The 15,659-nt window shown below is 53.7% G+C and overlaps 1 protein-coding gene across 7 annotated transcripts in view; it reads right to left on the bottom strand.

Annotated features, from left to right (window-relative positions):
- The window catches only part of RGS3 (regulator of G protein signaling 3), a 235,466-nt gene that overhangs the window by 44,291 nt on the left and 175,516 nt on the right, over nucleotides 1-15,659 (bottom strand). The window contains exon 1 of one of the 7 annotated variants that reach the window (XM_075060502.1): nucleotides 14,106-14,309. The exons of 4 other annotated variants lie outside the window; for them this stretch is intronic. In XM_075060502.1, the coding sequence (XP_074916603.1) occupies nucleotides 14,106-14,183 (78 nt within the window). In that variant the 5' untranslated portion in view covers nucleotides 14,184-14,309. Of the gene's footprint in view, nucleotides 1-1,539; nucleotides 1,734-2,693; nucleotides 2,774-14,105; nucleotides 14,310-15,659 lie in introns of those variants that run through there. 2 more of the 7 variants (XM_075060505.1, XM_075060503.1) reach the window with 2 other exon arrangements.

The raw sequence follows: 15,659 nt of genomic DNA, 5'->3' as shown, positions 1-15,659 counted from the left end.
GGAAGTGGGCTGAGCAGGACTAAATTCAACGAAATAGGAAAACAAGAGCAACTATGACAAAGTGAAAGAACCTAGAGCAGTGGTCCCCAATCTTTTCGTCTGGCGAGGCGACAGATGAAGGACCGTGGTGACGGACATGCAATCCGCTGAAATGCTGCCGAAATGCTGTCTGCGGCAAGCAGTGTCATCCAGAGGCATTGTGTGCGAAATGCACCGAATTTCAGCGGCATTTCGGCAGATGCTCTTCCTCCGCCAGTAGTGGGTGCACTAGAGGCCCTTGTGGGTGCCATGGTGCCTGCAGGCACCATGTTCGGACCCTGACCTAGAGAGCCTCCTGAAGCACGGTGATCATTTGATTCAAATGGACTTGAACTGTATGAAGAATTGAGTTGTTGCCACATGCAAATCGATGATGGACATTGTACAGTTTATTCATACCAGCAATTGTTGACATATATCCTAATGTGTACATTGCACTCGTATTCTACTGACATTCCGTAAACAGTAGCATCAAGAGAACAGAGTTTCTCAAAACTAAAGCTCATTAAAAACTCTCTCTGCTCTACAAGGAGTCAGGAACTCTTGACTGGCTGCTATTCTTGCAATCAACAAGAACATCACTTTGTCTTTGTCACGATGACATATTACTGATTTTGCAGCCAAAAAAGCCAGAAAGATTGCTTTTAGTTAAAAACAAATCCTTGATTTCAATACCTCTTCATATAAATTTCCAATAAAATGTTGACAAATTTAAAAAATTAGATTATTTGCATTATTCTGTCAAATCAGAATTTTTTCTGTAGTGCTATTTCTTTAGTGCTAGTCCATCAGCATGACAGTGGCTTCATTAACTTAAACTGGTTTTAACAACATGCACTGGCAAGTTTTCCAATACTGTAAGCTTATGTTTGTGTTGCTAAGAGCAAGACAGGCACAGGGGCACCAGTTTAATAATCCTGCCTAGGGCACCATAAATCCTAAGGACTGCCCTGCCTGCTACATTTGTCCTGTGTCCAACTCTTCCACCCTCCCCCCTCTCCCAGCTGAGGTTAAGGAGTTTGCTGAAGTGGTCAGTTTAAAGCTGGCTGCTAGATCACACACCCAGTTGATAAATGGCTGCAAAAGCAGCAAGCGGCAGCACCACTTTCAGCAGAAAGCCCGTCGTCTGCAGCTCACATGGTAAATGTTGCTTTCGCCACAGGATGGTTTCTCCAAAAGGCCCTGCTGGAACAGTCCAGCACACTTCTCCCTTTAATGCGATTGCTTTTTTTTTTTAATCCTGTGAAAGAAGATACCTTTCAGCATCACTCTGCAAGGTTACAGAGCAATGGTGAAACAGAACAGATTCCCCCAGCAGAGAGCAAAGCCAGAACTGGAGCAGGGAATCCTGGAAATTGAAGACGCCTTTTGATTTAAAAGGACATTTCTGCCCCAATCTCTCGGTACATGCTGCCTCTTCGGACACTTCAAGCCCCAGCCAGCACACAACAGATCAAAGGCACAAACCACACACCACAAAACTTTCAGTGAAACACATACCAAGTCTGCTCTCTCTGTGAGGAACTGAATCCCAGTTAGCAGCATCCACTTCTACCTGCAACAACACCCAACCTGCAGCTCCGCCCGCTGCATGAGAACTAGCAGCGCCCGTGCCCTATATACTTCCACATCAGAGCTTCAGTGGGATGCTAGTGCAGCAACCAGCCTCTGCTCCTGCAGTTATTAATGTCCATGTCAAATGCTAGCTGAAGACACACCAGCCTCTCCCCAGACAGCGCGCGCCTTTGTGCCCATTGTTCTATTGCAGGCTCTGCTGAAATTCCCTAGAGGCACCATTACCTGCAGCGAAAAGGCAGGTGGATGACCACAGTGCCACCAGGCAAACCTATAGATCAGATTTAAACTCCTTGCATCAGCTTTTCCAGCTTGCCCTGTCCTCAGGCGACACTAAGCAAGAGACCAGTTTTAATGCTTCCTGCAAATAGAAACTCTGCCGCTATGTTTCCAAACTACTTTCTGCTGGAAAATGTGTGATGTCTCAAACAGAACGTCCTTAACCCCAGCAGTCCCTGCACTGTGCAACTGCCGCCCCGCTCACAGTTCTTCACTCGAGGCCCCCTCGAGCCAGCACCATTCCCAAGAGAATCAACAAGCGACAAAGGGAGAAAAGAGCTGCAGTGCCAAGTACGTTTGCCTTTGCTAATGTGCCCCAGAGCCACAGCTGCCAAACAAGGTGCCTGTTTCCCTTCGGCTGGCAGAGCTCAGTCCCCTTCTACTCCGCACACCTGTACACATGCCCATGTACACATACATGCCCCCCCTCCCCCATTCCTGCTAGAACTGCCTCTCTGAGCATGCCCAGAGCACAAGCATGGGGTGAGGCACTGGTACTGTGCATCAGCGCCCACTGGAGATGGTACCTCGCCAACTCCTCCAGTTTGCTAGTGCTCCTCCATAGCCTTCTGCAGGACCGTTATTTCTGGCTGGGTGGGCAGGCAGAGAAAGCGGCAGAGCCCAGCCCGGCTCAGCCTAGGCGGAGGCAGTGGGTGATCGCTATCTGAGCGGAGCCCTCACTCTGATGAACTGCCCTTCCCCTCCCTTGCCAGGCCCTGCTGCTAAGTGCTGTTCAGGTTTGGTTAACAGCATGGCCAGATTTCAGATGCCTCTGCTAAATCTCCCTCCCCAGGCATTACCTTGAATTGACTTGGATAGGCACCTTGCCCTCCAGGCTGTGGACTGAGACCACAGCTATCAACAGGCCACTCCACTCCAGCTGTTTACCCAGCACTCTGCACAAGAGCCATCATTACCATTAGCTCCTTGCTCCTCCCTGGCTGAGCTGATTACACAATGCGCTCAGCTATCATGAAGCCAGACTTGAGTGTAAATACATTTCCAGCCTTGGAAAGGGGCTTGAAACTCAGCACATTACACAGACCTCGGTCTGTACATACAACGCCCGGCGGGGATGGTCCATGCGGTGGCATGGCAGAGCAGGGCATGAAATGCCTCACTGCCAAGCCTGGTCCAGCACCTCACATGCAACTCTGGCTTCCTCTTGTTACCAACAGGAAATCTCATTAGCTCAATAAGTCTGGTGTCTGCCAGCTGGGGCAAAGTGCCATACCCACCTTCACACACACTCCCTGGCAGCGGACGGGCACGGGCCACAGACAGAATCTGGCCCCAGGGCAGGGGCACCCTGAGCTGTACCTGGGTTCTGCATGGTCCGGGCACTAAGGCCCCAAATGATTTGAAGTCTCGCTGCGGCTAGTGGGAGCTACTCCCATTCACACTGGAGAGCTGCCCCAGGTTCCTTGGGATCCATAGGCAAGGAACCCAGGGCCAAGCTCAGGACTGTGCTGCAGTGTCCACAGCAAATCTGGACAGCGAGAAACTCTGGTTGCAAACTCATTTCAGGAGCATTTCTACCGACAGGGACTGGTTCCCACAGCCAGGCCAGCTCCAGGAGTGTTGATGCCTCAAGCAATGAAAAAAAAAAGGCCGCCATCACGATCTGTGGCAATTCAGTGTGAGATTCTTCACTCCGACCGGGAGTGAGGGACCCTCTGCCGAATTGCCGCTGAATAGCCGGACGTGCTGCCCCTCTCCAGAGTGGCCGCCCCAAGCACCTGCTTGCTAAGCTGGTGCTGGTGCCGGCCCTGACCACAGCCCTGTGCTCTTTTCCTGCAACCTGGGCTGGCTGGCACCAGGAACGGTCCATACCCTGGGCAGAGTGACGCTGGCCAACAAGGTGCCAGCTTACACCAAGGTCTTTCTGTCTCCACTGACCACTGACAAACACCTCGCTGGACCCAGATGGGCTCCCCTGTCAGTTGTGAGAACTGTAAAAATGTGTTTAGACTTTATTGAATGCTTGCGAGTTGCTGTCGGTATTAATGTCACTTCTAACATCTGTATCCCATCCTGTAAGGGAATATTATTGGCACATTTGCATGGTAAGCCTCTGTGACTGGGGCCTGATCTAGACTACAGAGGTTGGTCAAAGCAAGGCAGCTTATGTCGACCTAACACTGAAAGCATCTGCACTGAAACATTGCTCCTGGCGATGTAAATCACCCACTCCATCTCCGCAAGAGTCATAGTGCTTAGGTCGACATAGTTAGGTCGATGCACGGTCAGTGTAGACACTTACGTCGACTCTAGTAGTCTCCAGGAGATGTCCCACAATGCTCCATGGTGACCACTCTGGTCACCGTTTGGAACTCCGCTAGCTGGCTGGCAGGCAGCCATGTACGCCCCTCCTCTCTAAATCCTCATGAACTACTGAAATTCCATTTCCTGTTTGCTCAATGTGGAGAGCTCCCCTAGCAACTGCCCAGATGACTATGCTGGTTTCATGCTGCAGACACACACCTGCCTGGAGCACTCAGAAGGTGGTGGATCTCCTGGGTCTGTGGGGAGAAGAGGCTGTGGGGGAACAGCCATAGACATGTTGGTATCTATGAGCAGATCACTCCCAGCATGGGAGAGAAGGGCTACAAGAGGGCGCTGCAGCAGGGCCACATGAAAGCCAAGGAGCTGCGACAGGCAGACCAGATGGCCAAGGAGGTCAACGGCGACTCTGGTGCAGAGCCACAGCCATGCCACTTTTACAACAAGCTCCAGCCCATCCTCAGCAGACTCCCCATCCCCAAGAGTCCCGTGAATCCTCCAGAGAGATCTCTAGGAAACTTTCCTGGAGGTAGTCTGCAATCCTCTGCCAAAGATTTCTTCCGCCATGGTAGGACACTTTCCCAGGCCACTCAGCAGTTACTCAGCAGGCAGCACTGCAGCACACAGGCTAATAGCATATGGACCCAGTCTGCAGCCGGACGCGTGAAGGAGCTGTTCCCTTTAAGCCTTCGGTACCCTCAGGAGTGAGAAATCAGCCAAACTCACCACTATCTGTGGGAAGCGGTGCCCATATTCAGTTCAACTGCCCTATCTGCATAAACTCACTCCTATGAGCTACCCCCCCTTATTGTCCCAACTCGCCCCCACCCTGGGCCATGCTCATCATGGCTGGGACTGCTGCCATGCTCTAGGAATCCCAAGGAGAAGTGAGACTGTACTGCTTGCGACTTGTGTGATCAAGTGGAGTAAGTTTGGTCAGGTGTACCAAGTTTCTGTGTGCCTTGTGAACGCACTCACAAATGCACCTCTGTGCACTGTATCTTTTCAGCTGGAAATATGGTCTTGAGGGTCTCTCCAACCACCCCAGCAGAGCAGCTCAGCCAGCTAAGGAAGAGGACGTGGGATGGCAAGTTTCAAGAGATCCTGGAAGTCTCTGGTGCTTCAGACACCGAGTACAGGGCTTGGGGGGTCACTCTCGTGGACAGAATAGCCAGGGATAGAGCAGAGAGGAGAAAGGCATGGGAAAAGGAGAGGGATGTGTAGCAGGAGTTACAAAAACAATAATGAGGTAGAAGTGGGTTTTTACCCACAAAAGCTTATGCCCAAATAAATCTGTTAGTTTTTAAGGTGCCACCGGCCTCCTTGTTGTTTTTGTGGATACAGACTAACACGGCTACCCCCCCGATAGGAGATACTAGCAGGTCTCAAGCAGCAGACACACATGCTGGGGACTCTTGTTGATCTTCAGGTTCAACAGACCTGTGCTCGCCTCCCTCTGCAGCCCATAGAGAACTGCATTCTGGGACTTCCTTCCACCCCTCCCCACCACATTCCATGTGACGTCCAAGGCCGCTACACGACCCCTACTACTGCACCCCGAGGGGAATACAGGCAATCACAGAGGCACGCTTGGTGTATATGCTTGTGAAATGGACATGACTGTTCTTTCCCCTTTAAAGGTGCTATTCCCTGTATTTATAAAGTTTCATTACATTACAAATATGTCTGTTTACCTGGGTTTGGAATAAAAGTCTATTTATGGAAACTTAATTCATCTTTATTAGTTCATAACATGCTGGCTGGGGCTGACGTCATTCACAGATAATAGCAAGAGGTGCATTTGCAATGTTCTGTGACCACACACACACACACACACACACTCATTACAAGGTTCATACTGGGGTGCAAAAAACCAATGCCAGGCACAGCATGCTACAGCAACACACATTACCATGGCTCACTGTTCAAATGGCCTTTCAAAGCCTCCCTGAGCCATATTGCTTCCTGCTGAGCTCCTCTTATGGCCCTGCTATCTGGTTGCTCAAAATCAGCAGCTCGGTGTTCCACTTCCGCCCTCCACGCCGGCAGAAACGTCTCCCCCTTTGCTTCACAGATATTATGAGGCCCAAAACAGGCAGCTATAACCACTGGGATTTTTTTTTCCACTGAGGTCTAATTTTGTGAGTGGACAGTGCCAGTGGCATTTCAAAAGGAATTCAGCTGTCATTCTGCACCTGCTCACCCTGTATTTGAAGCTCTCCCAGCTGCTGTCAAGGTGGCGGTGTAGGGCTTTGTGAGCCACAGGAGTCAGGAGTAGGCTGGATCACTATTGGCATTTCACCATCTCCAATGGTAATCCCCTGGTCTGAAAAGAAAGTCCCTGCTTGCAGCTTTCTGAACAGGCCCGTGTCCTCAAACATCCATGCATCATGCACCTTCCCTGACCATCCCACGCTGATGTCAGTAAAACATCCCTGGTGATCTACCAACACTTTTGCATTACCACAGAGAAGTGGCTCTTTCTGTTGATTATTCTGTGGTGAGGTGGTCTGGTGCCAAAATAGAGATGTGTGTGACATCTATTGCCCCACTGCTGCAAAACCATCCATTCTGTCCTGCACATTGCCCAGACTCACAGTCCTTCGTAGCAGGATGTGATTAATAGCCCTGCACACTTGTACCACAGCAACCCTAACAGTGGATTTCCCAACTCCAAATTGATTCTCAACTGGCTGGGAGCAGTCTGGTGTTGCAAGCTTCCACACAGTGATCACCACTTGCCTCTCCATTGTCAGTACAGCTCTCACTTTGGTGTCACTGGGCCAGAGGGCTGGGGCGAGCTCAGCACATACATATCCAGAAATGTAGCCTTGTGCATCTAAAAGTTCTGCAGCCACTGCTTGTCATCCCAAACCTGCATAATGATGCGATCCCACCAATTGGTGCTTGTTTCTCAGGCCTAAAGCCAGCAATCCTCCGTCTGCAGCTGCTCCATGAATGCCAACAGCAATCTTGAATTGTTTCTTTCTATGCCCTACAGCAAGCTAGCCTCCAAGGAATCGTCAAGTTCCCTGCTGCTCCTCTGGTGGCTCCACAAATACTGCAAGCTCAGGTGCCCCATGCTCGCAACACTCATCACAGCAGTGCACAGCTGTGCAGGATTCACGCTTCACATGGAGATGGCAGTTGGGTGGGTTTGCAGGGCTTTTGAAAAGAGGCGCAAAACGTTATGGGATGTAGATAAAATTATAAGATGGAAAAAACTGCATCAAGAGATGTTGAAACCATGTTCCCAGTCACCCCTGTGCAACTTGTTTGCCCCCAAGAGGCATTGCAAACCCTTCCCAAAACCCTGCGCGAGATGGTGGCAAGCTGCACAGTGGGATAGCTGCCAGGGTGCCCTGCTCTCTGCACTGATGCTAGCGCTGCTAGTGAGGATGCACACACAGCTGACACAAGGAGCAGAGTGTGGACATGCGGTGGCTGTACATTGACGTAACTCAGGTCAACTTAATTTTGTCCTGTAGACTTGGGCTGTGTAAATCACCAGACAGGAGAGGGATGTGACGCGCTGAGCTCCAACAGAAGGGTTACACTCTGCCTGACACGGAAGGCCTATTGACGCCAGGCAGACTAGAGTGAAACGTTGGGGAGGACAAAATACTTGGTTGTTTACTTCTGCCCCCCTCTCCCAAAAGATGAGTCTTACAAGTGGATTCCTCCCATCAGCTGAGTTTGCAGCTCAAAGCATAAGGGGGAAAGGGAATGAAAACCCCTAACAAGAGGCAACTGAATCTTATTGCTCCTTGGACTTTTGGGAAAGGTTTCTATGCATAAGCAAAAGATCCCAAGTGCTTAGCCTGGGTTAGCCCTAAAGGTCCTCTAGAGCTTGTTCCTTACAGAAACTCCTATTACCTTTTGAAACTGCAGATTGTAACTCATTTGTACATGTTCATTTACCTGCTTTAACCTCCTAACTAGCTCCCTTCTTCCCTTTTCCTATTCCTAAACCTGGATGTAGTTCATTGCAGGATTGGCTCCCAGCCTTGTTTTTGGCGTGAGATCTAAGCTGCAATTGACCTGGGGTAAGTGACAGGTCCTTTGGGTCTGGAAGTAACCTGAATATTGCTGTGATTGGTGGTGTAAAGGCCCATGCATCACAAAGGCAGGCTCTCCTGGGTGGTGCGACAGATCACAGTGCCCAAGGGGACTGCCTGTGACCCCACTTTTAGGCTGTTGTGGTGCCTGAGGAGTTTACACATGATAATTTGTTGGTGAACTACAAGTATAGAACTCAATCTGTTTGGGGATTGTGCCCCAATTCTCAACAGTCTGCCCTGAGGTTGGTGCTCATGCTCTTGAGCCACTGCAGGACAGCTTGACACACACCCCATGCAGGAGTTGCCCATAGGCCTGTTAGTCACAACACAGACTAGAGACCTGCCATTAGAAAGCTCACATGAGCCTAGCCCCAATCCAGGATCAGTTCTGGCCCCACTTTCCTCTTCTTAGCGCACTTTTGGAGACATTCCTGGGAGTTCTGCCAAAGCCAGGCAGCTAGCAACCATCCACAAACCGATTCCTGATCTGGCTAACCTGCCCCTGCTGTGGCGACTGCATTAGGTCTGAAAGCTGGTGCTAATGAACACAATGACTGGGTGATAAATATCCCTAGCTGCCATAGGCGGCAGGTTATATATATTTGCGGTGCTCGAGCACCAGGAATATTCAGGGCTGGAGGCCCTGCTCCAGCAATATTTGGAGCTGGGTCTCTCCCCCGGCCCCCGCGGGTCTCCCCCAGCCCCGCCGCGTCCCTGTTTGACAGAAAGCAGCGCAGCGCCTCTCCCCTGCCTGCTTCTGCTGCCCCAGGGTCCTAGCGCCTGCCAGCCACTAATGACAAGGCAGGCTGCCCTTACCCCCTAGCCCTGAGCCCTTCCAATGTCCCAAACCCCTCATCCCCCTGCACCCTAATCCTCTGCCCCAGCCTCGAGCCCCCCCGCATCATGAACCCCTCATCCCCAGCCAGAGCCCTCATCCTCTCGCACCCTAATCCTCTTCCCCAGCCTTGAGCCCCCCCACATCATGAACTCCTCATCCCTCAGCCTGAGCCCTCATCCCCTCGCACCCTAATCCTCTGCCCCAGCCTCGAGCCCCCCCTCATCATGAACTCCTCATCCCCCAGCCTGAGCCCTCATCCCCTCGCACCCTAATCCTCTTCCCCAGCCTTGAGTGCTCCCCTGCAGCATGAACCCCTCATCCTCAGCCACAACCCTCATCCCTCCACACCCTAATCCTCTGCCCCAGCCCTGAGCGCCCCCCTGCAGCATGAACCCTTCATCCTCAGCCCCAACCCTCATCCCTCCGCACCCTGATCCTCTGCCCCAGCCCTGAGCCCCCCGCAGCACGAACCCCTCATCCTCAGCCACAACCCTCATCCCTCCGCACCCTAATCCTCTTCCCCAGCCCTGAGTGCCCCCCTGCAGCATGAACCCCTCATCCTCAGCCACAACCCTCATCCCCTTGCACCCTAATCCCTTCCCCAGCCCTGACCGCCCCCCTGCAGCATGAACCCCTCATCCCCCAGCCCGAGCCCTCATCCCCTTGCACCCTAATCCTCTTCCCCAGCCTTGAGCGCTCCCCTGCAGCATGAACCCCTCATCCTCAGCTCCAACCCTCATCCCTCCGCACCCTAATCCTCTTCCCCAGCCCTGAGCGCCCCCCTGCAGCATGAACCCCTCATCTTCAGCCCCAACCCTCATCCTCTTGCACCCTAATCCCTTCCCCAGCCCTGAGCGCCCTCCTTCAGTATGAACTCCTCATCCCCTTGCACCCTGATCCTCTGCCCGAGCCCCACTCCCAGCATGAACCCCTCATCCTCAGCCCCAACCCTCATCCCTCCACACCCTAATCCTCTGTCCCAGTACTGAGTCCCCCACATCATGAACCCCTCATCCTCAGTCCCACAACCCTCACCCCACACCTCAACCCTCTGCCCTAGCCCTGAGCCCCCTCCTTCATCATGAACCCCTCATCCCCCAGCCCCAGCCAGAGCTATCATCCCCCCGCACCCTAATCCTCTGCCCCAGCCCTGAGCTCCCTCCTGCATCGGGAATACCTCATCCTCAGCTCCACAGCGCTCACCTCTGCACTCCCTTCTATCCCCAAACTCCCTCCCAGAGCATGCACCCCCTCCCAGAGCGCATGCACCACCTCCCCTTTCCCACACACCCCTTCCCACCTCCAAACTCCCTCCCAGAGCCTGCACCCCTCACCCCTTCCTACACCCCCACCCCAGCTCAGAGCCTGCACCCAAACTCCGTCCCAAAGCCTGCACTCCTCATCCCCTCCTGTACATCCACCCCTGCCCCAGCCCGGAGCCTGCACCCAGCACCCAAACTCCATCCCAAAGCCTGCACCCTGCACCCCAATCCCCAGCCTAGAACCTGCACCCCAGACCTCCCCCCCAAACCCGTCCCAGAGCCTTAGGTAGGTGAGGGAGGAGTCTGGGGGGCAGAATTGGGGGGGGGGCAGGTTCTGGGCACCACCAAAATTTCTACAAACTTGCCAACCATGCTAGCTGCTCCGTGCAGGTAGGAAAAGAGCCACTGGAGAGTGGGTAGCCCTATCGTCAGTAATCAAAGTCAGCTCACCCCTTGGGGCTGGGGGAGCGTGGAAGTCTCCATGGGAGGAAGAGCAAGGGGTTGGTATTGGGGGGCCGTGACAGGGACTTGCTGCTCCCATTGCAAGCTGGAGGCCGTAACCTGAGCTGAGCAGGGTACAGGATTCCAAGCTGGCTTTGCTCTTAGGGCATTCAAGGCATGAACTGGAGCAATTACTGTGGCTCTGAATGCTCCAGCCCTGATCCCAAAGCAAACCCTAGTCCCTTCCAATCTTTGGGTTGTAAGTGCCAGAACTGACACTGCATGAGCACAGATGGACCAGCCCCTCTGGCTGAATAACAAGTACATGTTCACAACAGAGTCATTGCACACCCAACACGTTCTGTATACTAGATAATAGCGCATGTGTGTGTGCTAAGTCCCCACATATGCACATATGGAAATACTCACACATGCACAGAGGGAAATGCACAGAGAGAGGGAAATGCACACACGTGTGTACACAGAGAAATGCATATGTACATGCAAATAGAGAAACGCATGAACGAGGAAATGCGCACTACAGAAGTGCATAGTGCACCCATGCACACACAGATAAATGTGCATGTGTACACGCAGGAACATGCGTAAACATACACACGTGTGCACACAGAAAAATAAACAAATGTGTACGCACACAGCAAAATGCACATATGTATCTATACCCAGAGAAATACATAAACACACACACATATGCATGGACACACACACACAGGGAAACACGCAAGCGCATACGTACTGTGAAATGCACATGTGTACACACAGGGAAATGCAGAAGCATGCACAGAGCCAGGGAAATGCACATGTGTGCACATGCACACGCAGACTGGGACATAGGAGAGTCTGTCCCTTTCAGGCTGACTACACTAGCCTGTCCATTAGGGTGACCAGATGTTAAGGGGAAAATATCGGGACCGCCGCAGGGGGGGGCGTTTTTGTTTGTTTTTTACACTCACCCATCCGGGATTTCGGTGGCAATTCGGTGGAGAGTCCTTCAGTTGCAGATGGTCTTCAGCGGAGAGTCCTTCAGTCACGGATGGTCTTTGGCGGTATTTCGGCGGTGGGCGCTTCTGTCTTTGGCGGCAAGGTTTATTAACTGCCGCCGAAATACCACCGAAGACCATCCGCGACTGAAGGACTCTCCGCCGAATTGCCGCCAAAGACCAGGAAACAAAATATCAGGACAAATGGCGTCCCAGCCATACTCTGGTCGGGACGTGGGACAGACTCCTCAAAATCGGGACAGCCCCAATTTTATTGAGATGTGTGGTCACCCTACTGTCTATCCAGGCGCCATGTCTGACCCGCCCTGGAGCACACAGAGACTGCCAAGCTCAACTCCCTCAAACACCTTTCAGCCTATGCTACTTGGCCGCCAGCACACTACCACTGCTCCGCTTGCTCTGTCTGGCACAGGAGCTGCACGAGGCTGGGTGGAAAGGTGTAGAGGTCACAGTGTTTAGCAGTGCAGCTCCCATAGGCAGGGCAGGATGCCGTGTCAGTGCGTTACAATACAGTGCCATCGGGCAGCGATGAAGCATCACGCCCTGAGCTTTATTCACGAGGTACAGGTATGGCACCAGGAGAGCGCTGGGACAACAGCCAGTGCAGAGTGCAGCAAGGAAAAACAAGGACCACAACCATCTTGAAGCAGGGCAGAGCCCCAAGCTCTCAGTGCAGCAGTGGTCAAAGGGGCCCCACCCCATCACCGCACAGAATACAGGGAGCCAACACCATGCAGAAAGAACAAGGGCAGGGTCCACATCTGGCTAAGGACAAAGCTACTGAAAGCCTGGTGCTTGGCACGTGCCCTAAAGCCACGTTCCCAAAGCATGTCGCCGAGGTGCCTGCTCTTACAGAGCAGAAAGCTCTGGCACATGGAAGTGAAATGTCTTGCCCCAAGGCACGCAGGAAATCCATGAAAGTCAGGTCTCCGGCTCCCACCCTGCACGCTGCCCTCTCCACCCTCCAGCTCTCCGACCAAGCCCCACTGGGACCCTGGGGTCCCAGTTAGTCTTGCAGAGGAGAGCAGGGGGCCCCCCCAAGGCTCCTGTACTGCCTCGTTTCCTCATCACCGTCAGAGCGCTGGCACCAGCTGCTGGGCTGCTCCCCAGAGGGGGTAGAGCAAACCCAGCCCGTCCTGTGGATTCTGCAGCCTGCTCCAACAGCCCTGTACCACCGGGATGTGCCCTGATGGGGAACCGAGCATGGGTTCATGCTGAAGTGCTCAATGGCTCTAGCAAATCCTGCTGCTCATAGCTGTACCCCACCTCAGCCCCTGTTCTGACAGTTAGATAGAGAGGTGGCTCGTTAGCTTCCCATCCTTCAGGCAACCGAGTGGACAACATCCCACCCTCCTCTTGCTCCTGGGAATAATCCTCCAGCAAAACTGCTCGTGCTGGGATACATACCAGCATCTGCCGCCACCTTCCCAGAGTACAGGAGAAAGGGGACAGGACACAGCTGAGGATGCTTGCAAGGCTTGGCCTAGGGACCCCGTCCCGCTGTCCACAGCCACCCTGCTGTCTCCAGCGTCGAGCAGCTCCCTGGCACTGCCTGGCATTCGTGCACATGAGAGAGTCACTGCCACAGAAAGCGGGAGAGAGGCGGGGGACATCCCCGCTGGCAGCAGAGCCAGGCCAGTCTCATGCCGCTGCCTCACCAGCATGCTGGAAAGAACGAAGCTTTGGCAAATATCTCAGAAGGGGCTCAGAGGGCAGCAAAAGGAGAGAACTGCCTGGACAAGCCTTCCTTTGTGTGGCGAGCATCTCCCCTTCACTGGGAGGGCTGCACTTAAGCAGGATTTTATTGTCCTCATTAAATCACATCATTGGATTAAACCAGTTCAGCCTGTACCAGAAACCAGCCAATTCAAATGCTGCTCAGCGCTCCAGAGCAGCTCAGTCCCCCTGTGCGGCAGGCACCACTTTCTCAGGCTCGCTAGCACCAGCCCTTCCCAGGAATCATAGGAGCAAAGCTGAGCTTTTACAAATGCCTCCTTCAGGGCTGAAACAGAAAGGGCCGGAGGCTGCTCCAGTCTCCATTAGGCTTCATTTCTTCCTGTGGCGAGAACAAGCCCACGTATGGAGTGTGTGAGGGATCAACGCTGCTCCAGACTTGGACACAAGCTTGGCAGACAGGAAACAGCACGGTCATTTACCGGAGGGAAAGAACGGGTTTCAGGACGACTTTAGAACCAGCCTAAGAAAATACACAAATGGAACTGGAGACAGAATTCTCCAGCCCCCGGCTGCTCCAGGATCTGCACAGCAGGCTGCATTCTCTTTCACAATGTACACCACAGCATACCTTGGGAATCAGCGACAGCCAGCTGCATCCAGCCCCAGCCAGTGTGTCCAAGCGATTCGGGGTGCACAGCCTGGCCATTCCAGGGCTCTGTCATTCACACGGCAAAGCTCAGCTCCACTTGCAGAACTTTGAGCTTTGCACTCTGAGCCTCGATAAGGGGGAAGGTGCAACAGGAAATGTCCCAGGAGATTGCATCACGTCTGCAATCTGTCACTGAGCAGAGAAACCACGTGCCAAGGTTGTGTCACAACTTCCACACACCTGAGATCTGCTGGAATTGGTTGATGGGGAGCAGGAGCAGAGGTGGGGGCCTGGTGAAGGGGGATTCAGGACCGGGGGGTGGGCAGGTGAGGGGAGATCGAGTGAGCGGAGATGGGGGCCTGGGAGCTGAGGTGGGGACAGGTGAAAGTGGAGTGGGTGAGTGGAGACAGGAGCCTGGCAAAGGGGGATCGGGAGCCGAGGCAGGCGCCTGGTGAAGGGGGATCGGGCCGAGGCGAGCCGGGGGGCAGGCAGGGAGTTATCTATTGGACACTCTCTGAGACTGTGAGGAGCTGAACTCCCTGTCTGGATACCTGGGGCGCACAGGCTCCCCTGGCTGCTCCTCTCCATGACTGCACCATCCAAGTGGCTTGGTCTTTGCAGGGGACCGGCCTGTCCCATCCCCAGGGCTGCCCTGGTTTAGACCGTGCCCCATTACACATTGTTTGCTTGTGTTGACATTCCATGGACTAGCACTTGCCAAAGGGGCTGTAAATGGTGAGAGTGAGACACTGCCCTTCACAGCCACAGATCCAGCCCGCAAGGGGCTGGCTCGGTCAGTGTCCCGAGGGCCTGGACTGCCAGGAAGGGAACCAGTCAGTGCCAGTGATGGGAACTGGTGAGGCCAGCAGCACTGAAGGCAGCACCATCTCTGCTGCCTAGAAGAAAGCACGGAATTACTCTGCCTCCTGCCATCCAGAGAACTGCCTTCCCTCCCCGCTGGCCAGGAAGGTTTCTCGGGGCCAGCAGAGATGGAGAACAGGGAAACGCACTGTCAGGCGTGGCCACTGGCCCCTGCCATAGGAGCTGATCTAGGAGCACAAAGAGAGGGTTAGAGGGGCTCACGAGGGTACCACAAGGTGACACTGTGGCTGTGCCCACCAGACTCTGGCCAGGCCAGACTCGTGTCACCTCTTAAATGGGGCAAGTTCCAGGCTGCAGCGGGGGCGGCAGCAGCTGTGTGGCTGGACCTACCCCTGCAGTGCTGAACGGGTCAGGCACTTTGCAGGACACATCCCGCGTGGTCGGCCGAGCCGCTGCTTGGGCTCGGCCATAGTCTCTTTCTGTCTCTTGACTCTAGGTCCCCTACCGGAGCCCCCCCACCCTGTGCACACACTTGATGGTGATCTCCCGGGTTTCTTTCTGAGTCCAACTATCTCCAGGCCCTCGCGCACTGCCTGGGTCCCGCCACAGGCTCTTGGATGGGAGCAGCCTTACAGGGCCTCTCGCCCATGTCAGGATTGCAATATCCATCTGCCCCCCAAAAACAAGGGAGGGGGAGGGGAGGCCAAGCAC

Source organism: Chelonoidis abingdonii, chromosome 24 (assembly GCF_003597395.2).
Source record: "Chelonoidis abingdonii isolate Lonesome George chromosome 24, CheloAbing_2.0, whole genome shotgun sequence".
Classification (NCBI taxonomy): domain Eukaryota; kingdom Metazoa; phylum Chordata; order Testudines; family Testudinidae; genus Chelonoidis; species Chelonoidis abingdonii.
This window is presented reverse-complemented; position numbering and strand designations above follow the sequence as displayed.